Source organism: Salvelinus fontinalis, chromosome 4 (assembly GCF_029448725.1).
Source record: "Salvelinus fontinalis isolate EN_2023a chromosome 4, ASM2944872v1, whole genome shotgun sequence".
In the NCBI taxonomy this organism is placed as follows: Eukaryota; Metazoa; Chordata; class Actinopteri; order Salmoniformes; family Salmonidae; genus Salvelinus; species Salvelinus fontinalis.
The window spans coordinates 48,214,479-48,233,877 of NC_074668.1; the positions used below are offsets into that span (position 1 = coordinate 48,214,479).

Below are 19,399 nucleotides of genomic sequence, written 5' to 3' on the forward strand. Positions count from 1 at the left end.
GCTAGCTTCTGGCTAGCTTCTGGGTAGCTTCTGGTTAGCTTCTGGCTAGCTTCTGGCTAGCTTCTGGCTAGCTTCTGGTTAGCTTCTGGCTAGCTTCTATTGTGGATTTCAGATTTGAGGTAAATAATACTTCTTTTTTTTTAATTGGTGAGGCGGGTTGCAGGAAAGTGTTTTGAAGTTGAGTTTTTGGAAAATAAAATATATAAAAGATATGCGAAGAAAGGTGTAAATATATATATATACAGGACACGAAAAGACGAGGACAAAAAGACGTCTGACTGCTATGCCATCTTGGACAATTGCCTACCGTCTGTAAGCTGTTAGTGTCTTAACGACCGTACCACAGGTGCGTGTTCATTAATTGTTTATGGTTCATTGAACAAGCATGGGAAACAGTGTTTAAACGCTTTACAATGAAGATCTGTGAAGTTATTTGGATTTTTACGAATTATCTTTGAAAGACAGGGTCCTGAAAAAGGGACATTTCTTTTTTTGCTGAGTTTAGTGTGTATAAACTGGAAGTGGAACCCTAAGTGTTGTTGTTCATTAGTTTACTCCAATTATGGGAACAGTGGTAGGGTTATAGGAAAATAATGAAGTAAAATATATTGAAAAATATATATATATATTATATATACAGTACCAGTCAAACTTTTGGACACATATACTCATTCAAGGGTTTTCCTTTATTTTTACTATTTTCTACATTGTATAATAATAGTGAAGACATCAAAACTATGAAATAAAACATATGGAATCATGTAGTAACCAAAGAAGTGTTAAACAAATCAAAATATATTTTAGATTTTAGATTCTTCAAAGTATCCACCCTTTGCCTTGATAACAGCTTTGCACACTCTTGGTATTCTCTCAACCAGCTTCACCTGGAATGCTTTTCCATCAGTCTGGAAGGAGTTCCCACATATGCTGAGCACTTATTGGCTGCTTTCTCAATTGGTCGTATGATTGTGGAGGTCAGGTCATCTAATGCAGCACTCCATCACTCTCCTTCTTGGTCAAATGGCTCTTACACAGCCTGGAGGTGTGTTTTGGATCATTGTCCTGTTGAAAAACAAATGATAGTCCCACTAAGCTCAAACCAGATGGGATGGCGTATCGCTGCAGAATGCTGTGGTAGCCATGCTGGTTAAGTGTGCCTTGAATTCTAAATAAATCACAGACAGTGTCACCAGCAAAGCACCCCACACACCAGCACACCTCCTCCCCCATGCTTAATTGTGGGAACCACACATTCGGAGATGAGGATGCTCTCGATTGTGCATCTGTAGAAGTTTGTGAGTGCTTTTGGTGACAAGCCGAATTTCTTCAGCCTCCTGAGGTTGAAGAGGCGCTAACTGACCCCTATGTCTCTTGCATTTGATGCTTCCTGTTTTCAAGCAATGTGAACAGAAACCAGGAGATTGAGATCTTGAGACCATGATTCCTTTATTATTTGTGAGATAGTGCTCAGCTTTTTCATATTGTCGGCTCAGTGATTCAAATTAGCAACCTTTTTGTTACTGGCCAAACGCTGTAACCTGCTAGTCTGACTGCCCCCCCTGATTGGAGAGAGTTTCCGAGGTGTGTGTGTGCTAAGCCCTTGTAGGGGTCAGAGCTCTCCGTCAGCCAGTTATGACCCCTTCACTGGGGGGTCAGGAGCATGCATGTGCGTGTGTGTTTTGCTCTCCCCTCTCCAATCAGTTTTCAATTGCCACACAGGCACCTCAGACCTAGCAAAAATACATTTCCTGGGAAACATTAAGTAGCCATTTTGAGTCAACATCAATGTCAGATTCACCTCTGGGGGGTCCTGAGTGTGTGTGTGACCGCAGCCTGCGGAACGGTCTGACACACACACACACACACACACTGCTGAGAAACCATGCAGAGAGAGCATCAATAACAACACACACACACAATCGCAGGCAGGCAGGGAGGCAGGGAGGCACAGACGAAAGCACACACATGCTTTATTACTTCATTTGGATCCAAAATGTACCATTGTGAGTAAGCTTGAGTAAGCTTCAGTAAGCTTGTGTGAGACTAGTTAACATAGGCTACACACACACAAACTGAAAAACAAACAACCAGAAATGTTTATAGACATACGTAATGGTTAGTACCAGGATAGATGCACACACACACGCCCGCCCACCCACCCACCCACCCACACCCACACACAGCACTGACTCACTGACCATGCCTGCAGGACTGTCGTTCCTCTTTGCTATGGTTTGAGAACAGAAATACTGGTGGTTGTTGTTACTGCATATCATTGGATATCCTGCAATAATTGGCTGTTGAGACTAGCAGCCCACACACACACACACACACACACACACACACACACACACACACACACACACACACACACACACACACACACACACACACACACACACACACACACACACACACACACACACACACACACACACACACACACACACACACACACACACACAGTACATTTCCGAGAACAACCAATTCATTAATTCGTGACCACACAGGTCCTAATACTACAAACACAGTTACTATAGGCACCCCATGATGTGTACAAACATATGATTACACAAAATTAACCAAATATCTCCTCTTTCCATCTCCTCTCTGTTCCCCTCTTTCTTTTACAGGCAGTCCAATCCCCCTGTAGGAGTATAACATTATTTGCAAGAGCAACAATAAACAATGAGTGGAAATTCCCATTCCATCTCCTAACATTCTATTGTTGGCAACATGGCTTTGCATGTTGACAGTGTTGCTCTCCCACCCTTAAACATAGCTCTATGGATTATTCCACCTGTGGGGTCTACTATGTCCCCCACTGGGTGTATACCATCATCATAAGTGAGGGGTGGGGAGGCGAACAAGTTGCTTAACGATAACTGGATTACTGGCCCTGGATAATGACTATTTGGGGACCCTAAATGACTTATGTGAAAAACTATGGGGTGGGGGGTTGGGTGTGTGTTTCTAGTGTGTGTACACAAAGTGGGGCAGAGGCTGGCTGGGGGGTTAGAGGGGGTTGGTATTTTTCGCCTTAGCACAGCTCTACAAGACCCGGCCCATCACAGCACAGCTTAACTAGACCCCGGTCCATCACAGCACAGCTAAACCAGACCCGGCCCATCACAGCACAGCTCAACCAGACCCGACACATTACAGCACAGTTCTACCAGATCAGGCCCACCTCAACTCAACCCAGCTCTACACAGCACTGACCACTACCCTAGGGTCTATCAAAACACTGTCGAGGGTAGTGCACCACATGATGCAGCCCACACCATGTATCATTCACATCATCAGCCCTCATATGCTGAGAGTTTGGAGCGTCTGCAGCCACACTGCCGTCCACACCACCCTCCTCCTCATTCCCCCCCCCCAGGCTAGTTTTGGTTAACTTCCTTACTCTCATCCCCAGGACAGGCCCAAGTGGTGGGGATAGGCAACAACACATTCCACACGCTGACCCTCAACACAGGGGTCCCTCATTGGTGGGTGCTTAGTCCCCTCCTGTACTCCCTGTTCACCCACGACTATGTGGCCAAGCACGACTCCAACACCACCATTAAGTTTGCCAATGACAGACGGTGGTAGGCCCGATCACCGAGGATGATGGGACAGCATGTAGGGAGGTGGTCAGAAACCTGGCAGTGTGGTGCCAAGACAACAACCTTTCCCTCAACGTGAGCAAGACAAAGGAGCAGATCGTGGACTACAGAAAAAAGAGGGGCTGTAATGAAGCTGGTTAAGAGCTTCAAATTGGTGTCCACATCACTAAGGACCTATCATTGTCCAAACACACCAAAGCAGTCATGAAGAGGGCACGACAACGCCTTTTCAGGAGGCTGAAAAGATTTGGCATGGGACCTCAGAGCCTCAAAAAGTTCTAAAGCTGCATTATCAAAAGCATCCTGACTGGTTGCATCACAGTTTGGTATGGCAACTGCTCGGCATCCATCCTCAATGTGCTACAGAGGGTAGTGTGTATGGCCCAGTACATCACTGGGGCCAAGCTATCTGCCATCCAGGACAGAGGAAGGCCCTAAAAATTGTCAAAGACTCCGGCCACCCAAGTCCAAGATGGTTCTTTCTGCTACCGCATGGCAAACGGTACTGGAGCGCCAAGTCTGGGAAAAAAACCTCAACAGCTTAACAGCTTCTTCAAATTCCTTGGTGTCCACATCACTAAGGACCTATCATAGGCCATAAGACTGCTGAACCGTTAAAACTTCTTCGGGATCGGTGGAAACGGGACGGTTGAGCTAATGTAGGTTATGCGATTAACCTGTCTAGCCCCGGGGTGCCGCTAGCGGCACACCCTCCCCACCCCCACTGAAAAGGCAGAGCCGCGAAATTCAATTATTCTTTTTTTTTTTAATATTTAACTTTCACACATTAAAGTCCAATACAGCTAATGAAAGACACAGATCTTGTGAATCCAGCCAACATGTCCGATTTTTAAAATGTTTTACAGGGAAGACACAATATGTAAAGATGTAAATCTATTAGCTAAACACATTAGCATAATCCACAATTTTTTCTTTCTCCAACAACACCAGTAGCTATCACCAATTCGGCTAAACTAAGATATTGATAGCCACCAACCAAGAAAAAACCTCCTCAGATGACAGTCTGATAACATATTTATGGTATAGGATAGGTTTTGTTAGAAAAATGTGCATATTTCAGGTAGATGTCATAGTTTACAATTGCACCCACCGTCACAAATGGACTAGAATAATTACAATGAGCAATGTGTTTACCGAACTACTAATCATCAAACATTTCGTAAAAATACACAGCATACACGAATCGAAAGACACATATCCTGTGAATACAGACAATGTTTCAGATTTTCTAAGTGTCTTACAGCGAAAACACAATAAATCGTTATATTAGCATAGCACATGTGCAAACATTACCCCAGCATTGATTCTAGCCAAAGAGAGCGATAACGTAAACATCGCCAAAATATATAAATTCTTTCACTAACCTTCTCAGAATTCTTCAGATGACACTCCTGTAACATCACATTACAACATACATATACAGTTTGTTCGAAAATGTGCATATTTAGCCACCAAAATCATGGTTAGACAATGAGAAAAGTAGCCCAGCTGGTCAGAAAATGTCGTGCGCCATATTAGACAGTGATCTAGTCGTATACATAAATACTCATAAACGTGACTAAAAAATATAGGGTGGACAGCGATTGATAGACAATTTAATTCTTAATACAATCGCGGAATTACATTTTTTAAATTATCCTTACTTTTCAATACAGTTTGCGCCAAGCGAAGCTAAGTCAAAAAAAATGGCGTCCTAAGCCACTAACATTTTTCGACAGAAACACGATTTATCATAATAAATTGTTCCTACTTTGAGCTGTTCTTCCATCAGAATCTTGGTCAAAGAATCCTTTCTTGGGTCTAATCGTCTTTTGGTCGAAAGCTGTCCTCTTGCCATGCAGAAATGCACATTGCGTTCGGCATGAACTGGAACGGTGCCCAGAGATTCACAGTGGCTCAGAAATAAATGTCCCAAAATCGCACTAAACGGATATAAATTGCTAGAAAACGCTTTAAATTAAGTACCTTATGATGTTTTTAACTCCTATAACGAGTAAAAATATGACCGGAGAAATATAACTGGCTACACTAATGCTTGGAAAAACAGTAGGTCGGTATCCTCCGCGCGCATGACGCACCAAGAAAAGAGTTCCTACCTACAGGATTTTTTCATTTATAGTGGCTGTGATTGGGCAATCGATACCATTCAAAGCGTCATCACGTAAAGGCATCCAGGGGAAGACGTAAGCAGTGTCCGTATACTCATAGGAATAACAGTGGCCTTAAAACTGACTCCAGAACAGGGGCCAAAATGTGTGAAATCTGACTCCATGTCAGGGAAATTGCTGTAGAATGAGTTCTGTTCCACTTAGAGACAACATTTCAACGCCTATAGAAACTATAGACTGTTTTCTATCCAATAATAATAATAATATGCATATTGTACGATCAAGAATTTTGTAGGAAGCCGTTTCAAAAATTACACGATTTCCATAAATAGTGACAACAGCACCCCCTAGCCTTAACAGGTTTAACATGAGGTTGTAAGTAAGAAGAAAATTTCCGAGGACATAGACATATCTGATATTGTCAGAAAGCTTATATTCGTGTTAATCTAACTGCACTGTCCAATTTACAGTAGCTATTACAGTGAAAGAATACCATGTTATTGTTTGAGGAGAGTGCACAGTTTTGAACATGAATAGTTATTAATAAACAAATGAGGCACATTTGGGCAGTCTTGATACAAAAATTTGAACAGAAATACAATGGTTCATTGGATCAGTCTAAAATATTGCACATACACTGTTGCCATCTAGTGGCCAAAATCTAATTTGCACCTGGGCTGGAATACTACATTAGGGCATTTCAAAAATTTTATAAATGTTTTTTTCTTTGTATTATCTTTTACCAGATCTATTGTGTTATATTATCCTACTTACTTACACTGTATTCGGAAAGAATTCATACACCTTCCCTTTTCCACATTTTGTTACGTTACAGCCTTATTATGAAATGGATTTGAAAAATATTCTCAAGAAACACACAATACCCCATAATGACAAAGTGATAACAGGTTTGATATTTTTTGCTAATTTGTAAAAAATGCAAAACAGAAATACCTTATTTACATTTACAAGTATTCAGACTCTTTGCTTATGAGACTCGAATTTGAGGTGCATCCTGTTTCCATTGATCATCCTTGAGATGTTTCTACAACTTGATTGGAGTCCACCTGTGGTAAATTCATTTGAATGGACATGATTTGGAAAGGCACCCCCCTGCCAATTTAAGGTCCCTCAGTTGACGGTGCATGTCAGAGCAAAACCAAGCCATGAAGTCGAAGGAATTGTCCACAGAGCTCTGAGACAGGATTGTGTCGAGGTACAGATCTGGGGAAAGGTCAACAAAAAAAATTGTAGCATTGAAGGTCCCCATGAACACATTCTTAAATGGACAAAGTCCTGCTGAAAAACAAATGATAGTCCCACTAAGCTCAAACCAGATGGGATGGCGTATCGCTGCAGAATGCTGTGGTAGCCCTGCTGGTTAAGTGTGCCTTGAATTCTAAATAAATCACTGACAGTGTCACCAGCAAAGCACCCCCACACCATCACACCTCCTCCTCCATGCTTCATGGTGGGAACTACACATGCAGAGATAATCCATTCACCTACTCTGTGTCTCACAAAGACACAGTGGTTGGAACCAAAAATCTCACATTTGGACTCATCAAAACAAAGGACAGATTTCCGCTGTTCTAATGTCCATCGCTCGTGTTTTTTGGCCTAAGCAAGTCTCTTCTTATTATTGGTGTCCTTTAGTAGTGGTTTATTTGCAGCAATTCAATCATGAAGGTCTGATTCACGCAGTCTGCTTTGAACAGTTGATTTTGAGATGTGTCTGTTACCTGAACTCTGTGAAGCTTTTATTTGGCCTCTTCAGCAGAGGAAACTCAGGATCGTCCTTTCTTGTGGCGGTCCTTATGGGAGCCAGTTTCATCATAGCGCTTGATGGTTTTTGCGACTGCACTTGAAGAAACTTTAAAAGTTTTGAAATGTTCTGGATTGACTGTGTGGTGGAATTATTGTAATCAAAAGGAAAGACTTTTAGATTTCTTGAAAACAATCAAACGTTATTATTTAACTACTGCAGTAATGGAGCTTGTCGGTAATCACCCCTGGAGGTGATCAATGAGAACTCAACGAGCTGGTTTGAGCCACAGCATTTTATAGCAAAGTCCATCCTCCTTCAATCTACATGACAAACAACAGATGTATGGAATGGGTCACAAGGTTAAAATGTCTATGAAATATACTTATAATTCACATCAGATAGTATCTGCTGTAAAAACTGTCCTTATTGTGTAGAGACCAGCGTCTGGCCTCACAACTCCATACTGGAGCCATCTCCCTGTGGTACCCTGTACAGAAACATTAACTCATGCTCTGGAATGCGGTATCACCCAAAGACATCGTAAATCTCCGGTCAGTGTTAAATCTCCCCCTTTCAGTTCACACAGACACAATAGAGTTATAAGAACCTTTAACCCATAATCTTGCAATTTTTCTCTCACAACTGACCTTCATGTCTTAAAGTAATGATGGACTGTTGTTTCTTTTTGTTTATTTGAGCTGTTCTTTCTATAGTATGGACTTGGTATTTTACAAAACAGGGCTATCTTCTGTATACCACCCCTACTGTGACGTTGGTATGAAGAGATTTGGGAGACAGGCGCAGGAATGCGTAATAGTTGTTTTTATTAAGCCCAAATTATGGCGTGCCGTGTAAAGGTACGGGGATGAAGACCAAACAAGAACGCAACAAAACACAGGGTAGAAACCCAAAACAAAAGAGCGAGGAGTACCTCGAATAAACAATACACGCGCACAATGTGGTAAACGGAACGAGACCCGCAATCATCTGCGCAATCCACAATGGCACGAAAGCCAAAACACACACGCACTAACGGACATTGCAACAATAATCGACAGCACCATGGTGAACAAAGGGCACGTACATACAAATACAATCAGTGGGAATAGGGGCCAGGTGTGCGCAATGAAAGTTCCAGAGGGATCCATGACACATACCTTGTCACAACACAACTGATTGGCTCTAGTGCATTATGAAGGAAAGAAATTCCACAAATGAACTTTTAACAAGGCACACCTGTTAATTGAAATGCATTCCAGGTGACTACCTCATGAAGCTGGTTGAGAGAATACCAAGAGTGTGCAGGGCTGTCATCAAGGCAAAGGGTGGCTAAAACTTTTTTGGTTACTGCATGATTCCATATGTGTTATTTCATAGTGTTGATGTCTTCGCTATTATTCTACAATGTAGAAAATAGTCAAAATATAGAAAAACCCTTGAATGAGTAGGTGTGTCCAACCTATATATATGTTTATATATATTACGTGTGTATTTTCTGCAATTTATGTCATTCAGGGCTCATCCGTAAAAGAGACCTTGGTCTCAGTATGACTCCCTGATTAAATCAAGTTAAAACATAAATAAAAAAAATAAAAAATGGTGTTTTGATACACAGATAACTGATAGCAGTTATCTTCTCCTCCCCCCCATTTCCATCTCTCTTTCTCCCTTACATAAGAGGGATCAATTACTGAAGGCCAGGCCCCTCTGGACCCAAATATGTCTGTCTCTTTCTCCCCCCATCCCTTCCTTCCTCTGCACTTCCACTCTCTCGCTCCACCCTCCCCTCTCTCGCCCACTGTTCACCACACACCATGCCCTCTCCAGGAGCCCCCAGTACCTTCCGCTCCATCCCTTGCAGCCTCTAACCTCCTGCTGCAGTACCAGCTGCACTAACGCTACCCCCTGACTATACCCTCTACCCTGCCCAGCATCTCAATAGTCTAAAGTGGCCTCCTCGTCTCTTCTCCTCTGCTTTATCTGCACGGAGATGAATATACAGGCTTGGGAGCGCAATATGTCGAAGAGAGTGTAGGTGTGAATCCAAAGCCGGCATTCTCAACAGTCCTTAAATAGGATGGTTAATCTGGCTGTGTGGTTGATTGATTATTTTTAACCTTTTATTTAACTAGGCAAATTCTTATTTAAAATGACAGCCTAGGAACAATAGGTTAACTGCAATGTTCAGGTGGCAGAATGACAGATTTTTACCTTGTCAGCTCAGGGATCTCATCGAGCAACTGTTCGGTTACTGGCCCAACGCTCTAACCACTAGGCTACCTGCCGCCCCAAAATGTATAGGCTCCAACTCTGGGTTAGTGTTGTTACACAAAAAGCTTGCCACAATCAACACAGTTCATTGTAGAATAATGATTGGGATTAAAAATGCTTTGTGGACCCTTTTGTGACCCTAGTCAAGACAGGACGGGGAGCTGCCATTTGTGACATGTAGCAGGGATGTTAGAGCGTGTTGCTCTGGCCTATATAGTCCAGTATGAATAGAGTAAGCAATGACTAGTGAACTAACAAAGGAGGAACCTTTCATGTGGGAATTTGATGTAGCATGTGATTTGGTTGGTGCACAGAAACCATTTTGGAACAGAATTAACCTGTTAGTTGTTTGTTATACTCGTTTGTAGAGGTTATAAAAGAGTTGAGGGAGAAAAAGAGAGACAGAAAGAACAATCGACCATTGAGAGGCCTTACCTGCAATATGAGTATGAAGAAGTCAACTGCCTTCCCTCTCTGGTAGACATAGTGTTGAGGACAGCGTTTGTCACTGTCATTAAACTTGATCTCCTGGATCACGTCTGGGTGTCTTAGAATCCTCAACAGAACCTTGTCTGAGATCTGGGACGGGCTGAACAACGTCACCTCTGGATGAGTCAGGGAGATAAATATATTGTACATACAACATGTAAGATACGTATATGCATGTATGAGATCTGGAATGGGCTAATTAACCTCTGGATGGGAGAGAGACATGCAGTATATTAGACATATATTAGAGACACAGACATATATAAGGCTGTGGTTTATCACAGCTATATATTGAATTGAAATGATCCAATGATAAAGTAGTCCAACAATATGCTGCGTGTCTTTAGTGGTGATGACATGATGTCAGCAACATCACAGAGACATAAAGACAGAGAGAGAGAGAAGCGACAGAAAGAGAGGAGACAGGAGGATGACAGCATCAGAAAGTGGTGAGATAGACTGATATAGACACTGAAACAATCCCAGTAGTGACAAAAAGAAAAGACAACGAGACTTGTAGATGCAGACACAGACAGGCATGCTGTAACACTGCTCTGTCTGTTATTTTAGAGAAAGAGGTAACTGCAACGGCATTCTCGCTCTAGCTGACAGCATGCTACAACAGACCACATGACTAGTGGTGCTGGTAACACTTTGTGTTACATAGATTACTACAAGTGAATCATTTATGTAATTACGTTCAAACAGGTTTGAGAATGTTTAATTTTTACAATGAACGTTTAATACCTGCAGGAATTGAAACTATGACCTTAAGTTGTAACCGTATCTTACCAACTGAGAAACACATACTATATGGTGATTCTATAGTGCATGTGAGTGTTTTGCTTTGTATGGTGTGGTTGGGAGGTTGATTGTCCCAACATGTCATTATTTTGGTTGGTGGGCAGGGTCACATGTTCTAACCTGTAGTCAGGAAGCGGTGAGCGGCCAATAGCAGTTGAGGGGATATCTTGACTTTGGATTCGCTCTCACTCTGTTTGAAGGCAGAGAAGTTCCTCTTGTTCTTATTGGGTGCCACCTTTTTCCTGTTTCTGCTGTTGTCAGCTGGGAGGGAGAGAGACAACATAAAGGACAGGTCAGAATCAGAGATACATCCTTATGTCTTATTTAAAACCAATAACAGCCTTTTCTAATACCCTTTTCACACTATCCATCCCGAACCTTACTGAACCATACTGTGGTGACAATTCACATTGTCCATTCCAGCATGGTGGATGCATAAGCAGGTGAGCAAAGTACAGCTCAGCTTTGTTTGGCTCAGTAGTGTGAAAATGGTATAGCTTGTATCTATTATTTCAGTGCAAGTAATACATGTGTTACAGGCTCACATGACATAAAAGCGAAGATGTAACAAACGTGTTATGAGTGTGTTACATTTTATAGACTCACTGTAGAGGTCAGACTCATCCAAGATCTCTGATTTGATGATCTCCTCGATGACGTCTTCCAGGGTGACCAATCCCAGCACCTCGTAGAACGGATCCCCCTCGCCCTCGTCATTCACCTTCTGAACAATGGCCAGGTGGGACTTACCTAGAGAGAGAGAGAGAGAAAGAGAGAGATAGAGAGACTTATGTCTGTCTTTTGTGTGGCCAAATAATCATGTCCCTGCTTACAAATATCTGGGCCTTTGGATAGACGATAAGCTGTCTTTTAAGAATCATATTGATGAGTTAAAGGCCAAGTGCAGTCAGAATTATGTTTTTCCTGTGTGTTTTTAATCATATTGTACACCAGCTGATTTATTTCCTGAAACACTATATATACAAAAGTATGTGGACACCCCTTGAAATGAGTGGATTTGGCAATTTCAGCCACACGTGTGGCTGGCAGATGTATAAAATCGAGCACACAACCATGCATAGACAAACATTGGCAGTAGAATGTCCTTACTGAAGAGTGACAAAAGTATGTGGACTTGGCACTGTCATAGGATGCCACCTTTCCAACAAGTCAGTTTGTCAAATGTCTGTCCTGCTAGAGCTGCCCCGGTAAACTGTAAGGGCTGTTATTGTGAAGTGGAAATGTCTAGGAGCAACAATGGCTCAGCCGCAAAGTGGTAGGCCACACATGCTCACAGAACGGGACCGCCGAGTGCTGAAGCCCGTAGCGCGTAAAAATCGTCTGTCCTCGGTTGCAACACTCACTTCCATGTTCCAAACTGCCTCTGGAAGCAACGTCAGCACAAGAACTGTTTGTTGGGAGCTTCATTAAATGGGTTTCCATAGCCTAGCACCTGCAAACAAGCCTAAGATCACCATGCACAATGCCAAGCGTTGGCTGGAGTGGTGTAAAGCTCGTCGCCATTGGACTCTGGAGCAGTGGAAACGCGTTCCCTGGCATGTTGAACCACGCTTCACCATCTGGCAGTCCGACGGACAAATCTGGGTTTGGCGGAAACCAGGAGAACGCTACCATTGCATAGTTGCATAGTGCCAACTGTAACGTTTGATGGAGGAGGAATAATGGTCTGGGGCTGTTTTTCATGGTTCAGGCTAGGCCCCTTAGTTCCAGTGAAGGGAAATCTTAACGCTACAGCATACAATGACATTCTAGATGACTCTGTGCTTCCAACTTTGTGGCAATAGTTTGGGGAAGGGCTTTCCTGTTGTAGCATGACAATGTCCCTGTGCACAAAGTGAGGTCCATACAGAATTATTTTTTTCGAGATCAGTGTGGAAGAACTTGACTGGCCTGCACAGAGCCTTGACCTCAACCCCATCGAACACCTTTGGGATGAATTGAAACTCCGACTGCGAGCCAGGCCTAATCGCCCAACATCAGTGCCCGACCTCACTAATGCTCTTGTGGTTGAATGGAAGGAAGTCTCTGCAATGTTCCAACATCTCATGGAAAGCCTTCCCAGAAGAGTAAAGGCTATTATAGCAACAAAAGGGGGACCAACACCATATTAATGCCATTGATTTTGGAATGAGATGTTCGACGAGCAAGTGTCCACATACTTTTGGTCATGTAGTGTAGTTGCTGGTTGAAAATACAATCTACACAGGACCTTCTAATTAGCAGGTTTGCATGGGCTGGAGTTTTTCTGTTTTCCATGGTGATATCACCATGTGGTAAATTTGCTAATAGACCAATAACAAAGAGAGTGACGAACCTCTCTGCCAATAACAGCTCAGTTTCAGTTTTCCCCTCCGAACTCAGACCATTCCCAGACAGTCCTAACAAAATTATTGCTTGAGAAGTAGGTTTTTTTGCAAAAAAAAAAAAACGTTTTGCCCATTTTAATGGAAATGAAAATGAAATATCAAAATGAAAAGATACCAATAAATACATTTACTCAATGAAACTATCTTTCAAATGATCTTTCTCCAAAATATCAGGTTCTTTTACCCATACAATAATCTGTACTGTACATTTTTTGTTCCTAAAACATTTTGGTGACCCTACTGCAGTTCCCCTGCGACCCCACTAGCTGTCGGGACCCCGACTTTGAATACCACTGTGTTAGGATGTGTTTGCTGTACTGTAACAGAGTGACCGTGGCCAAAGTCAAGCTACAGACAGTCTTAATGACAGATACGGATACACATCAACATCTTGTCAGCGATCAAAGCAGGGCAAGCAGAGGAGTGAATGGTAAAATTGGGCTTGGGTGGGTAGTTGTTTTAATGCAGTCATCCTGGCCCTTTAGCATTAACTTAGCATTAACGTAGGCTAACAATGATATTGGTGACTAAAAGTCTGTCCTGGAGGCAGTGACAATGTCATGTATGGCTCTAACATTCCATGGACATTAACTTTGGCCTGTAATATCAATCAATCAATCAATCTCTCTCTCTCTCTCTCTCTCTCTCAGATATACTACATATTCTATCCACATACAGTCCATAATGTCTACATCCCATCCCCACACACACACATATATTGACACACCCTGATCGGTTTCACCCCTCCAGGTGTCGCCCATCGTCCACGTTATCCCCAGTCTATTTATACCTGTGTTCTCTGTTTGTCTGTTGCCAGTTCGTTTAGTTCGTCAAGTCTACCAACGTTTTTCCCCTTGATCCTGTCTTTTTCTAGTTCCTGTTTTCCCGGTTGTGACCATTCTGCCTGCCCTGACCACGAGACTGCCTGCCGTCCTGTACCTGCGTGACTCTGACCTGATCATGAACCTCTGCCAGCCCTCGACCTGCCCTTTGCCTGTCCCGTGTTTCGAATAAATTATCTAAGAACTGTACCATCCGCCTCCCATGTCTGCATCTGGGTTAAATCTTGAGTTATTGAGTCATAGAGTAAGTGTGTCCAAACTTTTAGACTGGTACAGACTTATTCTAAAATGGATTAAATAAAAATAAAAAAATCCTCAGCAATCTACACACAATACTCCAAAATGACAAAGTGAAGACAGGTTATTAGACATTTTTACAAATGTATAAAAGAAAAACTGAAATACCTTATTTACTCAAGTATTCAAACCCTTTGCTATTATACTCAAAATTGAGCTCAGGTACATCCTGTTTCCATGGATTATCCTTGAAATGATTCTACAACTTGATTAGAGTCCACCTGTGAAAAAATTCAATTGATTGGACATGATTTGGAAAGGCACACACCTGTCTATATGGTCCGACAGTTGATCGTGCATGTCAGAGCAAAAACAGGCCATGAGGTCAAAGGAATTGTCCGTAGAGTTCCGAGACAGGATTGTGTCGCGGCCCAGATATAGGGAACGGTACCAAAACATTTTTGCAGCATTGAAGGTCCCCATGAACATATTGGCCTCCATCCTTCTTAATTGGAAGAAGTTTGGATCAACCAAGACTCTTCTTAGACCTGGCCGCCCGGCCAAACTGAGCAATCGGGTGAGAAGGGCTTTGGTCAAGGAGGTGACCAAGAACACCATAGTCACTCTGATAGAGCTCTAGAGTTCCTCTGTGGAGATGGGAGAACCTTCCAGAAGGACAACCACCTCTGCAGCACTTCACCAATCAGGCCTTTATGGTAGAGTGGCCAGACGGAAGCCACTCCTCAGTAAAAGGCACATGACAGCCCACTAGGAGTTTTCCAAAAGGCACCTAAAGACTCTCAGACCATGAGAAACAAGATTCTCTGGTCTGATGAAACCAAGATTTAACTCTTTGGCCTGAATGCCAAGCGTCATGTCTGGACTGAACCTAGCACTATCCCTACAGTGAATCATGGGGGTGGCAGCATCATGCTGTGGGGAAGTTTTCAGCAGCAGGGACTGAAAGACTAGTCAGGATGGAGGCGAAGATGAACAGAGCAAAGTACAGAGAGATCCTTGATGAAAACCTGCTCCAGAGCACTCAGAACCTTAGACTGGGGCGAAGGTTCACCTTCCAACAGGACAACGACCCTAAGCACACAGCCAAGACAACGCAGGAGTGGCTTTGGGACAAGTCTCTGAATGTCCTTGATTGGCCCAGCCAGAGCCCAGACTTGAACCCGATCGACCAGGTCTGGAGAGACCTGAATATAGCTATACAGCAACGTTCCCCTCTAACCTGACAAAGCTTGTGTAACGGTTGTTCTCCTCCTCTTCGTCCGAAGAGGAGGAGTAGGGATTGGACCAAAGCGCAGCGTTGTTGTATGACATACTGAAGTTTATTAAAGTAAAACGAAACACGAAACACTTTAACAGACTACAAAACAAATAAACGATGTAGACAGACCTGACGTGAGAACTTACAAACTACGAAGAATGCACGAACAGGAACAGACTACATATACGAAACGACAAACGAAACAGTCCTGTGTGGTAGACATACAGACACGGAAGACAACCACCCACAACAAACAATGTGAAACAACCTACCTATATATGGTTCTCAATCAGAGGAAAACGTAAACCACCTGCCTCTGATTGAGAGCCATACAAGGTCAATTAACACTGACACTTAACATAGAACAAACAACACAGACTGCCCACCCAGCTCACGTCCTGACCCACTAAACACAACTATACAAAAGGAAAACAAGGTCAGGAACGTGACAGCTTGAGAGGATCTGCAGAGAAGAATGGGAGAAACTCTCCAAATACAGGTGTGCCAAGCTTGTGGCATCATACCCAAGAAGAATTGAGGATGAAATCGCTGTCAAAGGTGCTTCATTATGTAAAAGTGATGTGGTGCTGTAAACGCTGCCAAATTTGCATACATTTCTAGAAACCTGTTTTCGTTTTGTTATTATGGGGTATTGTGTGTAGATTGCTGAGGATTTTATTTTATTTTATCCACTTTAAAAAAAGGCTGTGACAAATTGTGGAAACAGTCAAGGGGTCTGAATATTTTCCAAAGGCACTGGATATATAGAAACACACACACACATACATACTCTGGACTCTGACGTTGCTCGTCCTAATAGTTCTATATTTCTTAATTCTATTCTCGTACTTTTAGATTTGTGTGTATTGCTGTGTATTGTTAGATATTACTGCGCTGTTGGAGCTAGGAACATAAGAATTTCGCTACACCCGCAATAACATCTACGAAATATGTGTATGCGACCAACAAAAATGTATTTGATTTGAAAACAGTAGAGGAGAGGCCCTGTGTTAATTATCCTAAAGTGGCTGTTGATATGTGCAGTTACAAGAGACAGAGGAGCATTTAAGGACAAGCTCTTTTTTTCTTAATTTCTCCATTGAATTCAAACTAGGCTATATGCAACTTTTCTAGTTGTATAGCCACTTTAACCTGTTAGTGTCTTTTTAATGACTCTTTCTGCAATGAAAAGCAGAAGAAAATATATACAGTGTACTATTAGTATGATCAAGAATTAGGACAGAATGACAGGCTTCTCTATTTCTCTATCAGCCTATTTAATTCCCAGAAATAAAAGTGTATACAATATGTACAGGGCATTCAGAAAGTATTCACACCCCTTGACTTTTTACACATGTGTTATGTTACAAGGTGGGATTAAAATTGATTTAAATTATACAATTTATATATTTTTTATGAAAAATAGAACACTAATATATCTTTACTTCATCCACTTGAGTCGACACATATTAGAATCACCTTTGGCATCAATTACAGCTGTGAGTGATTTTGGGGTAAGTCTCGAAGAGCTTTGCATACCTGGATTGTACAATATTTGCCCATTATTCTTTAATACATTATTATTTTCAAGACGTTTTAAGTCAAAACTATAACTAGGCCACTCAGGAACATTCAATGTCGTATACAAGGCCTTGGCCTTGTGTTTCAGGTTATTGTCCTGCTGAAAGGTAAATTCATCTCCCAGTGTCTGTTTGAAAGCAGACTGAACCAGGTTTTCCTCTAGTATTTTACCTGTGCTTAGCTCTATTTAGTTTATTTTTATCCTAAAAAAAACTCCCTAGTCCTTGCCGATAACAAGCATATCCATAACATGATGCAGCCACCACCATGCTTGAAAATATGAAGAGTGGTACTCAGTGATGTCTTGTTGGATTCAGGACAAAACGTTAATTTCTTTGCCACATGTTTTGCAATATTACTTTAGTGCAAACAGAATGCATGTTTTGGAAAATGTGTATTCTGTACAGGCTTCTTTCTTATCACTCTGTTCTTTAGGTCAGTATGGTGGCTTTACTGCAATGTTGTTAATCCATCCTCAGTTTTCTCCTATCACAGCCGTTAAATTCTGTTACAGTTTTAGATCACCATTTGCCTCATGGTGAAATCCCTGAGCAGTTTCCTTCCTCTCCGGCAACTGAGTTAGGAAGGAAACCTGCATCTTTGTAGTGTATGGGTGTGTTGATATACCATCCAAAGCGTAATTGATACCATGCTCAAAGGGATATTCCGTGTCTGCTGTTTTTATTTTCACCCATCTACCAAAAGGTGTCTTTCTTTATGAGGCATTGGAAAATCTTCCTGGTCTTTGTGGTTGAATCTGTGCTTGAAATCAACTTCTCGACTGAGGGACCATACAGATAATTGCATGTGTGGAGTACAGAGATGCAGTAGTCATTCAAAAATCATGGGGTATTATTACTACTGTTATTGCGCACAGGGTGAGTCCAAGAAACGTATTATGTGACTTGATAAGCACATTTGACTAGAGACAATTCAGCTTTTCCTTTTTAATACAGTTCTAAAACATTCAACAACAAAAAATCCACTTTGACATTATGGGGTATTGTGTTTAGATCAGTGACACAAAATATCAATTTAATCTATTTTAAATTCAGGATGTAACACAACAAAATGTGGAAAATGTGAATAAAAAAATGTGGAAAATGTGAATATTTTCTGAATAGCTTTTTAGTGAATTTCCATGAATAAAAAAACCCTGCAGAAGTCTCAACAGCCAATTATTGCAGGATATCCAATGATATGCAGTAACAACAACCACCCCAGTATTTCTGTTCTCAAACCATAGCAAAGAGGAATGACAGTCCCGCAGGCATGGTCAGTGAGGTGTGTGTGTGTGTGTGTGTGTGTGTGTGTGTGTGTGTGTGTGTGTGTGTGTGTGTGTGTGTGTGTGTGTGTGTGTGTGTGTGTGTGTGTGTGTGTGTGTGTGTGTGTGTGTGTGTGTGTGTGTGTGTGTGTGTGTGTGTGTGTGTGTGTGTGTGTGTGTGGTTGGTTGGTTGTGGTTGTGGTTGTAACAGACAACCTTACACAATTCACCCCTTCTCACCCAACATGAGCAAACGGTGTGGTTGAGGAAGTGGTCTAGGTTTAGGGTCAAGACTTCTGGGGTGTAGTCATTAGTCAAATTCCTTTGCAGAATGTTCGGCCTGTTGCAAAACATTTTGCAACGGTTACCGTTTACCTTTTATGATAGAAACCAAACTGAAACAAAAGGGGAGGGGCCTACCTGAATTTGTCCAATAGAAACTCTTGTTTTTGTTGCAAAACTTTTTCCGCTTGGAGTAAACGGATGCCTAATGCCTATGCTGGTGAAATCCCTGTGTGGTATTTCAAGACAAAGACTTTGCTGTTGTACCTAAAACAAAAGATGTTCTGAGGCTGAGAGAGAGAATGAGGGATATTAAGATGGCCACTAAATCCTAATTTGTCACTTTCATGATGCCATAAGGAGTATTGGACACTTTGTTGCCCTGTCTATGCTTTTAGCAAAATCAGATCTTGAGGTAAAATTGATTTAACTGACAGTTCAATAGGCCTGGATAG

General features: G+C 42.0%; 1 protein-coding gene across 1 annotated transcript in view; it reads right to left on the reverse strand.

The window, feature by feature from the left end:
* LOC129852887 (metal transporter CNNM4-like) overlaps nt 1-19,399 on the reverse strand; it is a 52,370-nt gene that overhangs the window by 25,346 nt on the left and 7,625 nt on the right. Inside the window, exons 2-4 of the mRNA XM_055918499.1 lie at nt 11,679-11,822; nt 11,193-11,333; nt 10,215-10,384 (exon numbers count right to left, since the gene is read on the reverse strand). Coding sequence (XP_055774474.1) covers nt 10,215-10,384; nt 11,193-11,333; nt 11,679-11,822 — 455 coding nt within the window. The remainder of the gene's footprint in view (nt 1-10,214; nt 10,385-11,192; nt 11,334-11,678; nt 11,823-19,399) is intronic.